Source organism: Endocarpon pusillum, assembly GCF_000464535.1.
Source record: "Endocarpon pusillum Z07020 unplaced genomic scaffold scaffold2538, whole genome shotgun sequence".
NCBI classification, from domain to species: Eukaryota; Fungi; Ascomycota; class Eurotiomycetes; order Verrucariales; family Verrucariaceae; genus Endocarpon; species Endocarpon pusillum.
This window is the reverse complement of record NW_006916203.1, coordinates 163,442-178,773: the sequence shown is the minus strand read 5'-3', so window position 1 is coordinate 178,773 and position 15,332 is coordinate 163,442. Positions and strand designations below refer to the sequence as shown.

The 15,332-nt window shown below is 49.3% G+C and overlaps 3 protein-coding genes across 3 annotated transcripts; all 3 read left to right on the top strand.

Annotated features, from left to right (window-relative positions):
* Window positions 1–3,130: 3,130 nt before the first annotated feature.
* Window positions 3,131–5,035, top strand: EPUS_02840 (uncharacterized protein; the record flags this gene model as incomplete). Its single annotated transcript, XM_007803599.1, has 4 exons — window positions 3,131–3,395; window positions 3,461–3,548; window positions 3,600–4,612; window positions 4,686–5,035. 4 exons carry the CDS (start codon window positions 3,131–3,133, stop codon window positions 5,033–5,035), a joined length of 1,716 nt encoding a protein of 571 aa, XP_007801790.1.
* A 1,522-nt stretch (window positions 5,036–6,557) lies between these two features.
* EPUS_02839 (uncharacterized protein) lies at window positions 6,558–9,956 on the top strand (the record flags this gene model as incomplete). The annotated part of the gene is made up of 3 exons (XM_007803598.1): window positions 6,558–6,800; window positions 6,852–7,234; window positions 7,286–9,956. The coding sequence occupies 3 exons, from the start codon at window positions 6,558–6,560 to the stop codon at window positions 9,954–9,956; spliced, it is 3,297 nt and encodes a 1,098-aa protein (XP_007801789.1).
* A 2,554-nt stretch (window positions 9,957–12,510) lies between these two features.
* On the top strand, window positions 12,511–13,158 carry EPUS_02838 (uncharacterized protein; the record flags this gene model as incomplete). Its single annotated transcript, XM_007803597.1, has 1 exon — window positions 12,511–13,158. One exon carries the CDS (start codon window positions 12,511–12,513, stop codon window positions 13,156–13,158), a length of 648 nt encoding a protein of 215 aa, XP_007801788.1.
* Between the last annotated feature and the right edge of the window lie 2,174 nt (window positions 13,159–15,332).

Here is a 15,332-nt window from a genome sequence, read left to right as displayed (position 1 = left end):
CAGTAGACTCATCTTTATAGCTTCTCCACCGTGAGGAAGATACTGGAATAACAGTACCCTCGAAACGCTGCGAGTGCTTTGTCAAACTTCCATGGCCAACTAGATTGACCAATGCGATTGTGAGACCGTATTCTCTGCTATTCAAGTAGAGATCGCAAGACAAGCTAGATGCTTCCATGTTTCGGATACTCTGAAGAATTTCTCTCTTTGTGGAATGAAACGCCCTGTCGAGGCCTGTTGTCCTCGGGCGCTTCGCCGAAGGTCCGTGCACCCAAAGTCCAATTTTAGCCAAAGCGCCGCGCCGCAGATCAATTGAAGAGCATGCCTCTTCTCATGACGAACAGTCAATATGATTGGACTGCAGGTTCCGACCGAGTGGCATTGTTTGACAGCGGAGAGCGGAACACTGATGGCGTCTTTTACTGTAAGGATCTCTGTTCTTGCCAATTGTCTTTGCCAATCAGAGATGGCTGTTCTCTTCCTCGGGTGTGTTAGGGAATTGGATCAGAAATGAGCAGCGAGCGTACAGGGGCTCCATTCACAGCCCAAAAAAAAGAAAGGACTATCATAAGGTGGCTAGGCGAGTATCTGTTGGAAAATTCCAAGACACTCATCCGACGACGGACCAAACACCAAAGAGAGGTGCTGAGCAAGAGCCAGAGGGCTTTCTTCACCACGAAAACTTGCATGCCACGACCAATAACGTTGAGACCCAGGAAATCGACAAAAGTACTGAATCCACGCGTGGTAAGTCCACTGACATCGGTCTCCCAAGACATTGGTTACTAGAATTTCAGCCTCAGCTCCAAAACATATTCGTGCCCAAGAGCACCCTCCATACATGAAACAGCCCTGCACAGGGCAGTGTTGTGAGAGCTTAGCCTTGTTCAAAATCAGCGTTCGGAGACAGCGCAACCAGACGGTACAGCTGTTCCACTGGTACAGCTAGCGCCGATCAAATCAAGGAAACCAAGGGCCAAGTCTAAATGATAATCTTGAAATTTCGCCTAAATAGGAAAGACATCAACAAACAAATCCCTTTTTAGATAAAGGTTTGATCGGCACTAGCTGTACCAGTGGAACAGCTGTACCGTCTGGTTGCGCTGTCTCCGAACGCTGTTCAAAATGCTTGCCTCAGCCTCCTTGTACGCCAGCTATCTAAGACTTTGGATTTTCCAAAGCTCTCACCCTAGGTGGTGGTCTTACAATGGCTCTCGTGTTATTGTCTTCCTGCGATTGACTATCTGCCTCCTCGAGGTTGCGCGTTACTCACGCTGTGGAGAGCAGGTCCACAAGCTCGCTGACTCTAGGGCTCTGATTTGCAGATGGCTTGTCAACCTAAAATGAAGCGAAATCTATATTCAGGATCTACTCTGTGAAACCCAGGGAGAGATCTGATATTTTCGACGCACCACATGTTCATAGGCGATCAATGAAGAGCTTGATCTCTAACAGCTGGACTTGGCTGGATTTGTCATACCCGCCCTGGGCTCAACAGGAACTATTCTTGAATTTTATGATGGTCGACCTTTATCCAACTGGCCATATAGCATCAACATGAATCCAGTACTGTCCATACTTGCGACAGTACTGAAGGGAAGCATGTTGCTTTCTGGTCGTGCCTGCTTGGACCTTTCAAGCGTGTCGGGCATGACTTAATCAATGCAAAAATCAAGGCTAGTCAGGAGCAGCTCTCTGCGTTGTCTGGTGACAACGAGTTCACAAGAGACCTAAAGCGATGTCAATAGCGTTGGCAACTCTTGATTAACAGGCACATTATCAAGGCTCCTTCGAGCGTACCTAGACGTTATACCAAAGGCGAGGAGCAGATCGCCCGCAGTATGGCAGGTGAGGCGAAACCTCACTATCAGATTGCTGACGCATTGGTCTCTCCTTCACGACCGCGTCGACAGGATAGTTCACTTGTCATGAAGACGCGGAGAATGGGCGTCAAGGTGCCATGGTATCGGAAAAAGGGGTCCGTTCCTTGGATCAACAGTGAGACATTGAGACTTCGAAACGCCGCAAAGACTGCGCAAGAAGCATTTAGTCGTGTACCATCATTCACTAAAATCGCAACTGAGTTCCACAAAACGCCATCCCTCCTTGTATCACCTTACATCTAAGTGCAATTAGAAAGATCAGGTATAGCTTTCGAAGGTTAAGAGATGCTCCAGATGTGGAAGAAGAGATGCCAGCCATCACGACGATTCAGCGAAGAAGAATAATGATCGATGCAATGGAGGGCAGCGCGATTGGCACAGGCGGGGACAAGGTAATCTTGACAGAATGCTTTGTCACTGACATGTTATACATCATGTTGGAAATAGGCGGGGCAGAAGCAGTATGTTGCCATGGTAAGTGGCAGGGGAGATTTGTAGATTCTATATAGAAAGGGGACAGAATACTTCTATACCTGCACTAGTGTTGTGGCGGGAGATCTGCTTGCCCCTGGAATAGGTCCCGAATGCACTTCTCCACACAGCGTTATTATATTTATAAATTGATGTTGTCTCTAAGAATCCGTTAAATCTCTACTATAGTAATGACACTACAAATCAAAGTGTATATTTCAAGGCTTACAACTTTTCGAGTATCTGAAAAGTTTCTTCTTCTACGACGATTTACCTGGCAGCCAGTTGTATCAATGTCAGGGTAGTAGAGGGACGTCGTGCCCCGCTTTGTATCCCGCAAGGTTCCCAAGAATAAGATTATTAGATAGAGCCCGCTGTTGCCGCTAACTAGTAGCAGCAGGGCACAGGTTGCGCCGTCGGATCAACGCCTTAACTAATAATTAGTTAGTTAGATCTCTTATCACTCCAGTTCAACAGTTCTCCCCTCTTGCCATATCTTACTGATCTTGACATCGCGAGGCCATCTTTGCTCCTTTGATCAGTACTATCATAATGCTTTAGACTTGCAGTTTCCCTGCTTCAAGGAGTTACCCATCGCCTGAAAGGCTTTGCTTACCTTCCCCTCACCACCGTTTTCCCCCGCACCGTCAGCCGCCAGGGAGGTCACGCTGACCACCCCTCCGATCTAGGAGCCCTCGACATTGAAGTCATCATTGGATGTGAAGGAGTGTAGCTTTGGAGATTTGTTCCTCGTGATTCGCCCTCTTTCATCCATCATGTCCTTGAACAGAGTGGCATCGATCGAGGGTTTGGAGCGCGAACGCAGTGATGATTCTACCACAACTTCATACCGACGTATGAGCTTCAATCCTGTCGACCATTGGGCTCCGGATATGTCAAAGAAGACATCGAATGTAGAACCAGTTCGGACTTTTGATGAGATACCTAAAGGAAAAAGATTATTACAATGTGCAATTGCTGTCTTGTACTGCCTGCTTTCCGCTGGCGTGGTCTTTGGTAACTGCTTCCTCGATCTCGATGGTATCAATCTTGTATTCCCACTGATACAAAGCTTGCGGATGCAGGTTATGCTGCTATCAAACCAGTCTTGATAGATGAAGGAGTATATTCTGAGCTCTGTTCCAAGGAAGAAATCGAAGATGGTACTTCTCCATGCTACGGACAGGAAATCAGGTCAGCAATAGAACCCGATCTCGAAGCTCGCAAATTGACGGCCTAACCTAGATTAAACCTCATGTTTACCATTGCGGCTGTTTCTACCAATGTCTGTGCATTACCAGTGGGCACAATACTCGACCGTTACGGGCCTCGTGCTTGTGGCATCATTGGAAGTATTCTGTTGGCTATTGGCTCTGCTCTCTTCGCTTTCGGGCGAGATCTACCCTTCGATAGCCACACTTCTGGCTATTTATTCCTGGCTTTAGGAGGGCCTTTTGTCTTTATCTCATCGTTCCAGCTATCAAACTGCTTCCCAGCACACTCTGGGCTGGTTTTAGCCCTTCTTACCGGGGCATTTGACTCCTCTTCTGCACTCTTCCTCATTTTTCGCCTTATCTTCGAAGGCACTGGTGGAAGAGTCACTACTCGGGAGCTTTTTCTCATCTACCTCATTGTCCCAATCTTTATCTTCGTTGTTCAACTCACCACCATGCCTTCTCAGTCCTACAAAACCGTGGGGGAGATTGTCAAACTAGCCGAGGATGAGGTCAATGCTCCAACCCCAGACGATTCCTCCGTTGCAAACAACGCAGAAGTAGAGCGACGAAGAAGCGAGCACCGCATGCGCCGGGATTCTGTCATCAGCGAAATCAACTCCCTTCTCGAAACCTCTACCAACAGTAAGCGAGCGAAAAGAGAAGACAAGAAAAACAAGAGATCCGGCGTATGGGGAGCTCTTCATGGTTACTCGGCATTCGAACAGATCAAGACGCCATGGTTCTGGCTCATCACGATGTTCACCGTCATACAGATGACACGCATCAACTATTTTGTCGCAACCGTCCGTCCGCAATACAGGTACCTCCTGCACTCCGATGAGGAAGCAAAGACTGTCAACCAGATCTTTGACGTTTTACTCCCCGTCGGTGGCGTTCTCAGCATCCCCTTCATCGGCTCTATTCTGGATAAAACAAGCACCCCATTTGCTCTGGCCTCTCTGGTCGTGACTGCCACTCTCATCGGCATCCTTGGAGTGATCCCGAAAATGTGGGCAGCCATCGCAAACATCTGCCTTTTCGGTAAGTCAAGAAAGCGTCCCCTCCACACCGCAATATCATCTACTTTATCTTAACAAATGATGAACCTTGCTAGTGATATATCGCCCCTTCTATTATACCGCTGTATCCGACTATTCCGCCAAAGTCTTTGGCTTTCAAACCTTCGGCAAAGTCTACGGCCTCATCATCTGTCTGGCAGGTCTCTTCAATTTCATACAATCACCCCTCGACGCCTTAACCCACAAAGCTTTCCATAATAACCCGCTACCGGTTAATTTGATATTGATGGGGGTAGCGATCGTGGTGGGTGGCGCGCTGGTGATATATGTCTATAGCAAGAGTAGGAATATGCAGAGGCAATTGTTGGAGGTGGAGGCGGAGGGGGCGAGGGAGAGCTTGATGCCGGATGTTACGATGAATGGGGAGAGGGCGTATGGGACGTGATGGTGGCCAGTGAATGGGCGGGTTATGGCTGGAAGAAGGTCACATGGAAGGAAGTAATGCACATATTTTGGCCAAATTCGGTGTTGTTTGCCGACTTGGAGCAGTCTTGCATTCGCAAATCTGGCACATACTATTCGACTGGGCATAGCGATGGGCGTTAGCTGAATGAGCTCTAGCATTTAGCGTCTTCAAAAAACGAATACTCACAAGGTGTCTTACACAAAATAAACAAAGTGAGGTCTTTAATACACTCCTCTGCAGAGACGCCACCTATTTCCATCGAAGTGGCTCTGACCAGAATGGGATATCTTCCTGTTCTGGTAGGAAACAGTGGTTACAGACACCGCAATGACTGGAATTCCCAGGTGCCTGATAGCAGAATATCTTGGTATTGGCTTTGAGGCGGAAGGGACGTGTTCTTCAAGGCTTCCCAGCAATGAGATAAAGACGTGGAGCAGATCAGCCTGACTGTTGTGATATAACAATGGAGAGATATCTCATGCTTGGGAACACGATCGGACCTGAATCTGCCAAGCTGGCATCATGGTATGGTTGCTGCAGATACATATTTGTCCGTCGTCTGACGATCACGAGCTGCAGCAAGGAAGTAATTGAGGGTAATATTTGGACTTGTTCTGCTGGAGCTCGGAGTGATGCTTTTATGTCTCTATTTTCTCATGTTTGAATCCTTGAGATAAATGATGACAATGGTGTCGACGGCGTGTGCTGGACATGGAGCGTTTAACAATAGATGCCGTTGGTGGTACTATCGTTGCAAGAAGATTTGGTTCTTGTTTATGTCCTTGATCGATGCTTATCCCTGGTCCCGGAATGAGCGTCGTGGCGCTCTGGATAGCCAGTATTCACCACTATCACTTGGCTGCAAGACTGGTCCGCTCGTCATTCAGTACAACGTAAGCGAAGGCGGCGCATCCGTGAGGCTCATCCACTGCTCACAGGCGGGATGATACCAACTTCATCTCCCACCTGTATCACAACTCCGTCTTCATTGTTCGAAGCACCATCTGATGCTCTCTTGCCGTTGCTATCGAAGTCTAAATCCACATATTCTAAATTGATGGTCACAGCACAGCTCTTGAGAACTTTGGCTGTGATGTTAGGATACCGCGATTCGAGTGTTGAGAATAGTGACCGAAGTGGTAGAGGTGCGGGCAGGAGTTCCGAGGACTTGTTGGTGTATGTAGAGGCTGCAGCGAAGTAGAGGATGGTAAACGTGGAGACTGGATTGCTAGCCATATCTGGCCTTTTCTGCATTTTAGTAATCTAAGGTGACACTTATCCCATATTTATGAGGATGTAACAAGTACTCCGTACGGAGGATGGAGTAATCTAGTTAGTGGGCTCAGATTTTGGTGGTCCCAGAAGTGGCTTCATTTGGGTAGAATAGGCGAAGTGATCGTCTCCGGTGGCAAGTGTTGGCGGCACTGGACGACTGACGCGCAGATAATTCAATTCTGATTTAAGTGTTGTCTAGTAGTTGCAGACTTTAATCAGCCGGAAGATGAGACCTCTACAGAAAGCTGCGGCATCGAGAAACTACTACCGGCTCATTCTTGAAAGCGAATCCTCCAGGAGAAGACCGTTCGTCTGTGCCGATTGCCGAAGGTTACTACAAGAAGAACGTAGAGCACTTTCTGAGCGTCCCTATGCAATCTTAGGTGATCGAAGATTTGCAACTGATGGACATGCATCTGGTCAGCATCTCGGTTCCCGCAGATCGAAAGAGTATCATACCTCCTCCAAAGTATGCCTGCCGTTTGTACAAGACAAACTTGCGTGCTAACATGTACTAAAGGATGCCGTCGCTCTCGAGAACCATTCCAACGCTGCGTCTGACAATGCCTTCTTCATTGTGGATAAACCATCCCACGTCTCGCCAAATCAGCATAAAGAGGCCGTCCCATCCATCAGACAACGACTAAGGCAGTGGCGAAAGGACAATGACACTTCAGCAACCAGTACAGGATCTGCAGATCCAGAATACTCGAAACCTCCGGGGGATTTGTCTACCCAGATCCATATCCCAGCCCCAAATTCACTTGTTACAGGAGAGAGCCAAGATGATGTAGCTGGGGCAGATTTTATAGATCATGATCCTGATCCTCTTAGAGAATATCGGGATGACTGGGCCGCAGCACTCGCGCGCCTGAATCCAGGAGACCTTTTGGATCTTCCTGTGTATGCTCCTCTTTTGGAAAGCCTCACGTCGAAATGCTGACTCTTCCACAGGCCCGGATCAGCCGGTATATCTGAATCTTTGTGCATTTTTGTCCGGTCGGTTGAAATACAGGCTCAATTCATCACGTCCAAAGGATATTGGTACGTCGCTACCAATTTCAGCTTGAACAGCGGGAAGATAGTAAACTTTGCATCTTCGGATGATCTCGCACCTATCATACCTTATCTCCCCGATACAGCGCTTCAACAAGACCACACGCAAGCCATCTCAGACTACGCTGCTTCTGTCGGAGACATGCCAATAGACATAGCTGCACCGATCGTCAGCAAACTTGCCCAGGTCGAGCAAGAGATCGATGCTTTCCAACGTAGGTACGCTTCTGCTTTCGATGGGATGCACGAAATGCTTGCACACGATACAGACTTGGTGGAATGGGATGTGGAGGATGTGGTGCCACGGGTGTTTGGTATCCCATATAGTGAGCTGACAACTGCTGGTCGGCTTGCGCTGGACAGATTTGCGGCGCGAGCAAATCATGATATATTTAGATCCGAATATGCTGCAGAAACGCTGGGGGTTTGGGTCCGATCAAGAAGAGACGTGCAGATGCGGAAAAAGGTGGTCGATTGGGCAAGAATGTATCAGGAATCGGCTGCAAAGGCAGCACTTGGCAAAGACGTCAAGGAAGACCTGCGCAACAATCCACTGAGCGCTTTCATTAACAAGGCGCATCGGCTTATTTTGAAGAGTCGAAAGATTCGCTCGCCTACTACTATTGGTCTGCTAGGGCCCAGTGCCGAAAGCGGCGCCGGGGTGACTATAACTCCAGTTGAGACTGGGGAGACTCTTACCAAGAATGACAGGCTTATTATGCGTTTCATCTTCGAAACCTCGCAGATGCTGCCACCTCTGGTGCCAGCCGAAGCTAAATCAATCTGTTCACTCATATATCGTGCCATTGGTGCCTATCCGAATTTGACTCTGGGAAGGAAGGTAGCGCGCTTACTCCTCCAGGAGCTTGGGGTTATCTCCCCGTGGTCAAATCGTGCAGTGAACAATTACCAACTCCGCCTACCAGGACTAGGCATCTGGCCTTACCAAGACAGACTTAAGGCCAAGGCTGAAGCATCGTGTAAGGATCTGAGTGTTTTCCAGGATTCCGTCCAACATGCGCGAAAGGATTGGGGCCAGATGTCTGTCTATTGTATTGACAGCCAGAGTGCCCAGGACTTGGACGATGGCATCTCCATTGAATCAGCTAGGAACATGCCTGATTGCGCCTGGATTCATATTCACATTGCTAATCCAGCAGCTTATATATCGCCAAACCATCCTATCGCTACTATGGCGAAGGACGCTTTACACACTACCTATACGCCTAGTAGAAAATACGGTATGATGCCGTCAAATTTTGCACAGGAACTAGCCAGCTTGGGAGCGGCGAATGATCGACCAGTCATGACGATTAGCACGCTACTCCGTGCTGACGGGTCCATCGCAGACATCGAGATGTCTCTAGGTATTGTTCACAATGTTATTAGGCTGACGCCGAGCGCTGTGCAAAATGTCCTAGAGGAAAAAAGAACAGAGCTGGCAACCATGGTGATTGGCGGGGCAAGACCAGCTCAAGAGGAGGATGAAATGGACTTGCAAAAACTCAAGCAGGCTCTTCCAGATTTACTCCGAATCCGCCAATTCTTGCATGCACGTTACTACAAACGTCAGAGCGACTGGCCAGCAGAGGAGAAATTGAAAAGGAAGGAGATAGCGGTACGCAGTGATGTCTGGACAAGTCTTAGGGAGGAGGCTCTTCCAATACTGAATCACAAGATCAGACACTGGAAGGGAGATCCCATCATTGCAATTGAAGCGGATAGGTTTCCACGCACTGAAGAGAACTTCGATTTCATGCTTCTTGTCGATCATGCTATGTTATTGGCTGGTGAATCTGCCGCCAAATGGTGCAAGGACAGGGAGATTCCTATTATCCACCTTGCTGCGACACCACATCCCCTGTTCCCTGTCTCAAAACTGAATCAGCTGTCAGAGTCTGATTACAGGCTGGAGCCGAAGGGAAGAACCTCTGTGACACCGCAGCCTCATTGGCCACTCAACATGTGGCACTACACCAGGGTCACCAGCCCCATTCGTCGATATCCTGATCTTGTGAACCAATGGCAGATACAAGCATATCTGCAAGCCATCAACCACAAGTTCCAAGATCCCGAAAGTGCGGATCCATTGAGGGATCTGCCGTTTACGAGGCAAGAGTTGGAGGATATGATTGGAAAGATGCGCGCCAGACTGCCCATGCTAAAGCATGCTGCCCGACAATGTGATCTTCACTTCCTACACCAAGCTTTCTTTCGCGCGTTCCATTTCAAGGAAGCCGAACTACCAGAGGTGTGGGACTTCAAAGTTATGGGGGCCATCGCGCAAAACGCGAGGAACAATTTAAGCACTGGTATCACGGGCTATCTTCACCCCTTCCAAGCGCGGGCAGAGCTTCTTCTCTCGGAGGAAAAGTGGGAGACGTCTGTCGCAAGAGGACAATACTTGCCGGTTAAGATCGAAGTCGTGGATGCTGAAGTAGACAAGGTTTTCGTCAGAGCGGTAGGACCTCCGAGTGACTCGCAAACAACCACACAGCCAATCCATATACAGTCGTCAAAGACATCCATCTCGCCTGGTAAGCATAGCCCACAGCAGCAGCAACGCTGAGCAAAATCTCTGGCGCTATCCCAACTTGATCATCCCATAACAGCAAGGAGGATGTCTCGGCCGATCTGCCGTCTATACTTGGCCAAATTCCATGTTGCTGGGCGCTGGAGCTTACTGCTAGCCATTTCCGGGCCGCCGGTCTTCACTGGGCCTGTTGAGGTACAGGGGTGTCGGCTGGACGAGGTCGAACGAATGTCAGGAGCAGTCTCCTGACTTGTTGCCCAGGCGTTGAACAATGATGATTCGCCGCAAGTACTCATTGTGCTGAGCGACATCCGACCCTGCCACGGCAGCGTTGGCAGACACACTTCTTTTTTTTCTCGCTTGCTCTGGACCGGGCCATACGCTTGAGCGTCGAGATCTAGATGGCGTGAATGGCTTGCATGCAACGCTTGGCCTTGTAGTTACTGAGCGAGGTTGCCCCTCCTTTACCCAAGCAACAAGTATAGAGCACTTGATTGACTGCTGTATTGGGTCATGGTCAGTTGTACCATGGTATCCTCCTGGCCTCTGTGTCCCTCCAAGAAGATCAATCAAGGTTGCATTATAGACTGCTAGATTCAGTGCCGCATTTGACCCTGAGTCCCCAACAAAGATTGGGGACTGCTATGAATCCTGCATGCTACGTAGAGATGGCCCGCCTAAACATCATTCTATACTGCTCGTGATTGGCCGGAGGGCCTCGCCAACAACTATCCTAGCTACAAGGTTTCGAAGATGCACGGAGCACATGGGTGGCACGGATAAGGAGGGAGGAGTATAGCTAAGCCCCAAATAGCTAAGCGGTTTTGCGATGACCAATAACTATGGGTCATCTTCTAAGAAGCTTCTAGACATCAATGTGGCGCTGTATCAGAACTAGCTGCTACTAGTGCCGAGCTATGGCTACTTCTGCCTCATACCATAGTAAGCTCGGGATCACCAGTGGTAACGCCGTCCTGCAGGCTTGGCCAGCCGCCCACACGAGCTTGGGCTTGATGGAAATCCCCGCAGGTACTTCAGGTTCTTCATGTGTTGGGGAGTGTGCTGGAAGCACAATAGAGGGCTGTTCAAGATCTGCGGCAAGAGTGTGTAGATTCTCTAAAGATAGCTACTAGTACTGAGCAGATCTCTCTACTAACGCGGTGCCAAGGTTGCTAGCTATCAGCTACTACTAGTAGTAGTACTAGGCAATAGCGATAGCGACTGTGCCGTAACAATAGCTATTAGTTAGGCAATAGCGATAGTCCCGTAACAGGGAGTGATACTGCACATGCAGTCTTACAATAACAGTGCTCTAAGCTGAAGACTCAAATTTCTGAGCTGGCTTTGGTGGCTGATCTGTTGTGTGCGCTTGTCTTTCTTCCCTGACACAAAGGGCCACTGGTCACCTCAAACACATTACGGCTGGTCATGTATGTTTGTTTTCAACACACCATTCTCCATTCAGAAGTTTCTGCATGGAAGGGTTCCTGCGTTCTAAGAGCTGTGTGAATCATCAGACCAGTTGCCTTGTTTGCCGGGGTTGTCTCCACGCTCTGCACTTATCCCTGCTACTGTTTTTGAACATGTACTCAAAGTCGTCTCATCATCTCATCCACGGCCATTCCATGACGTTTTTGGGCTTGTGATATGCCCACGGTGGGTCCTGCTTGCTACAATACGCCAGCATTCAGCTGGGTACGATTGCTCTTCACTGCTGTAGTAGGCACCATATCTTGCTTATGTTACATGCATGGTGCAGAAAGCGGCAGAGCATCCACACAATAGGGCAATCCCCCGACAAGCGCGAAGAGGGCGGATGACAACTTCCAGCTGCACGACATCCCATGGATAATCGAACGAGTCATAGGCCTCTCCTAACGCTTGCTGTACTTTTGAGCGTCTCATGATGCGCGATACCAGCATACTGATTGGACGTTATCAAGACTAATGGCACTGCATTTCCCAAAGTCAAATCCAAAAGAAACATTCTGAGCAATGGAAAAGCCTCGAATTTGAGGCTAAACAACCAGAGACGATGTGGGGGGGACCATTGTGCACCAGACCATTACCCAATACTTCCCTCGCCGGACGCTTTCCTGACCAGTGCCTAACCCATCCGGCCGGAATGAGTCTTGCAACATAAGAGCCCCCAGAAAATCAAAAGCAACACTTTCACGGGCCGACGTTAAAGACGGTCGCTGAGGCTATCCCCGTAGCGAAGGTCTAAGGACAGAAAGCGGCACAGAGCGATTTGCGATTTGCAGCATGGAGAAGCATACCAAAAGAATGAATGGATCGCAGGGAGCCTGTAGTGCGTGCCGTCGAAGAAAGGTCAAAGTATGCGTTCTCGGAAGTCTTGAACTTACCTCCATTTTCCAATTGCTTGTAAGGTCTGATGGAGGTATAGCTAACCAAGACCATTCGCTCGTAGTGCGATGATTTTGAATGGCCTTGTGCAAATTGTCTTCGCAGAAACGAACGTGATCTCTGCAGTCATCCCAAAAGCTCGGAAAATCTTACTGAAGTCTTGACACGCCGACTGCGGCGGCTTGAAAAGGAAAAGGAACAGCTACATCGATCAAAGGCGCAGATGGAGCAAGAGGCCACAGAAAGGCTAACAAGGACGCAACAAGAGAAAGAAGCATTGAAGCATCAGATCGAAGAGTTGCAAATATCCAGCCACGCAGTCCAAACGTGCATCGCTTGTCCAGAGAATGAATCACAGAATGCTGCAGAACCCTCAAAAATGTTTAATGGTCCAGATGGTCAGCAAAGGGAATCACTTACCAATCATTCTCTCAATCAACTTCTTCATCTCCCCGCAGTGGAGCCGCTGTCTAGGCAAGCGATACAGCTTCCAAACGACGACATCAATATCGACTTCGACAAAGATGGCGAGTCGAACGGCTTCTGGACCCCACTGGGTCAATGGGAAGATCGGCACATGCGTGGCATTGGAGATACTGATCCTCGGAATGTCAGGATCGATGAGCAACAAGGCCCGTTTCCTGGCCCTTTCTCCCTGGGCTATCAGGGTCTGCCAGCCGAAAAGCCATGCTTCGATGTTATGGCCGTGTCTCCCGGCACTGAAGCAATTCAACCTCACCCAGAATGCACCTTCGTTGCGGATGCCTGGGATAACTGCCCGGCAAGCAGACAGCTGCTCACAGTACCACACCAATATTCCGCGATGTTTACTGGAAACAGATATGGTCCTAATACCGCCCGCAGGTTTTAGCTCGCAGCCAATCAACTTTTCATTTCCAGCACATACGCAACCTACGGGGCTCCGTGTGCAATGAGCAAAAGCAGTCTTTATGATACAACTTAGTCACGCTCCCAACTCACCAGTATACCAAAATACACGTACCCCTCTCGCCACATTCCCTCATTCAATCTGCCCTGCAAGAGGCAGCACCCACAGGCCCAATCCAGCACGACATGGCCTTGATACGGTGGCAAGAGATAGCTCAGACACCTCGGCAAATGTCACAAATGTTCCTAGGAAAAAACGAAGTCATAAGCATAGATGGACTCACATTTCCCCTGTGACAATATTCATGTTGACGTCTCCATATGTGTGGTTCCAAAGGAGGGGAAATTTGGGCCACTCAGGGTCTGAATCTGAGAGAGAGAGATAGAGGGAGAGACACGCGAATAGTGCCCTTCATGTCTAAGACTTTCGGATCATTAAAAAGTTTTCAGTAGACAAGAAATCACTTCATCTCGTCCGTAGTTACATGTCTGCTCGCAGAAACGGGGTCTCTTACCCTCTCCGTCCTGTAAAAATATGCCCGGCATATTTTGTCGGCCACGCCATGCCTTCCTTAGTCGTTACAATTGCTGATTATGATGATGCCTACATCGGTTTTACAACTGATTCCCCATGCAGATGGACCCTCGTTCCAAAAAGGGATCTGTAGGGTTGAGTAGACGGTCGATCGTCATCTACTCCGTACTACACTTTGAATCACACGATCTAAGGACCGGGAGTGACTTGCTATGGAACTCGTAGAACAACAGGGAAGAGGAACTTACTACGTATGTGAGGGCGGCAATTTGCTTGGCGCATTGCGTTAGTACCTCTCGCTCTATTGTAGAGTCTGTCCTACGGAGCACTACTAGGATGTGCTGGAAAGATACTCCGCCCCTCCCCATCGATCGATTGGGGAAGACCAAGGCACCAAAAGGTTACATCCCAAGCAGACCGGGGTTAACACCTGGGTGGGCACGCTAAGTTCATCGACAATAATGTACAGGCAGGCAGGCAGGCAGGCAAGTCACATGGACCGGAAAAACGGGGGTACTTACTCGAGCTTATTATCAGAGTATTCTAGTCGAGACGACTGGCACCGCCAACGACTATTCCAAACACTGCCTTCGCCAGATTTCTCTCCTAGCGATCGAGATCTTTCGGCGTACACATCTGGCATTGCTTGAAGTATTCCTGGCCGCCTTGAGCCAGCCTTGCGCTCACGGTGGCCTTGCAGTCTCTGCGGCTCCACAGCTTGGCGATTGCGGCGTCGACGCCCTGGAGCGAATACCCAACTATACCACTCATTGCTGTGGGCGAGAAAGTTGGCAGATGAGGTTCCTCCCTGGCGGACGGAAGGATTCATAGGAAAAGCTAGCTCCCCGGCAAAGAATTTGGTCGGTGTCTCGGCGATGCCTTTAGCAAAACCTTTAATGGCCCCCGGAGACACCTGCATCACGAGCGCCAAGGTAGGGCTGAATGAACAGCGCCGTAACTCCGTCATACGTGCCTAGGAACAATTCCTGTGAAGACCAGCAGATGAGACCACGAATCGGAAGGGGGCAAAAGGAATGTGGAGAACCGTGCCGCCAGAAGCAGACAACACTACACACCATTCCAGGAATTGACGACGGCGGACAGAGGATCTACTTCACCAGCTGCTACGAGCCCAGTCTCAAGCCTGTTATTCTATCCTGCAGCCGTACTGTCTTGTCTCCACACATTCAGAAGCATTGTGTGCGCCTTGTGCCAGTGCCAACTGACCGCCATAGGCGATCGTCGTGTGGTTTTGACAATGCGTCCGACTCCTTTCAGAGATCCAGAGCACAGTGTCTTGCCATCTGTCACTGACAAGGCCATTGCGGACTTTGGGGAGTAGGTAGAGTACATCACAACGTCTTTACTTGATGCACCATGGGAAGCCTCGATGACTCTTGACAGACGCGCAAGGTCCGAACCGATCTCGCCGAACCCTCTGAAGACGTTGTAGCAAAGCACAAGAATTGCTAGTACACCTCCAGAGACCGGGTCCCATGGGCCATGGCCAAGTTCATATTCGCAGGAGCGGTATCTGTCCGGCATATAGCATATTATACAGCTTCTGGCAGATAGGAGACTGACAGGTCCAGGTCACTAGCACGTATCCACCCCTCCTTCTT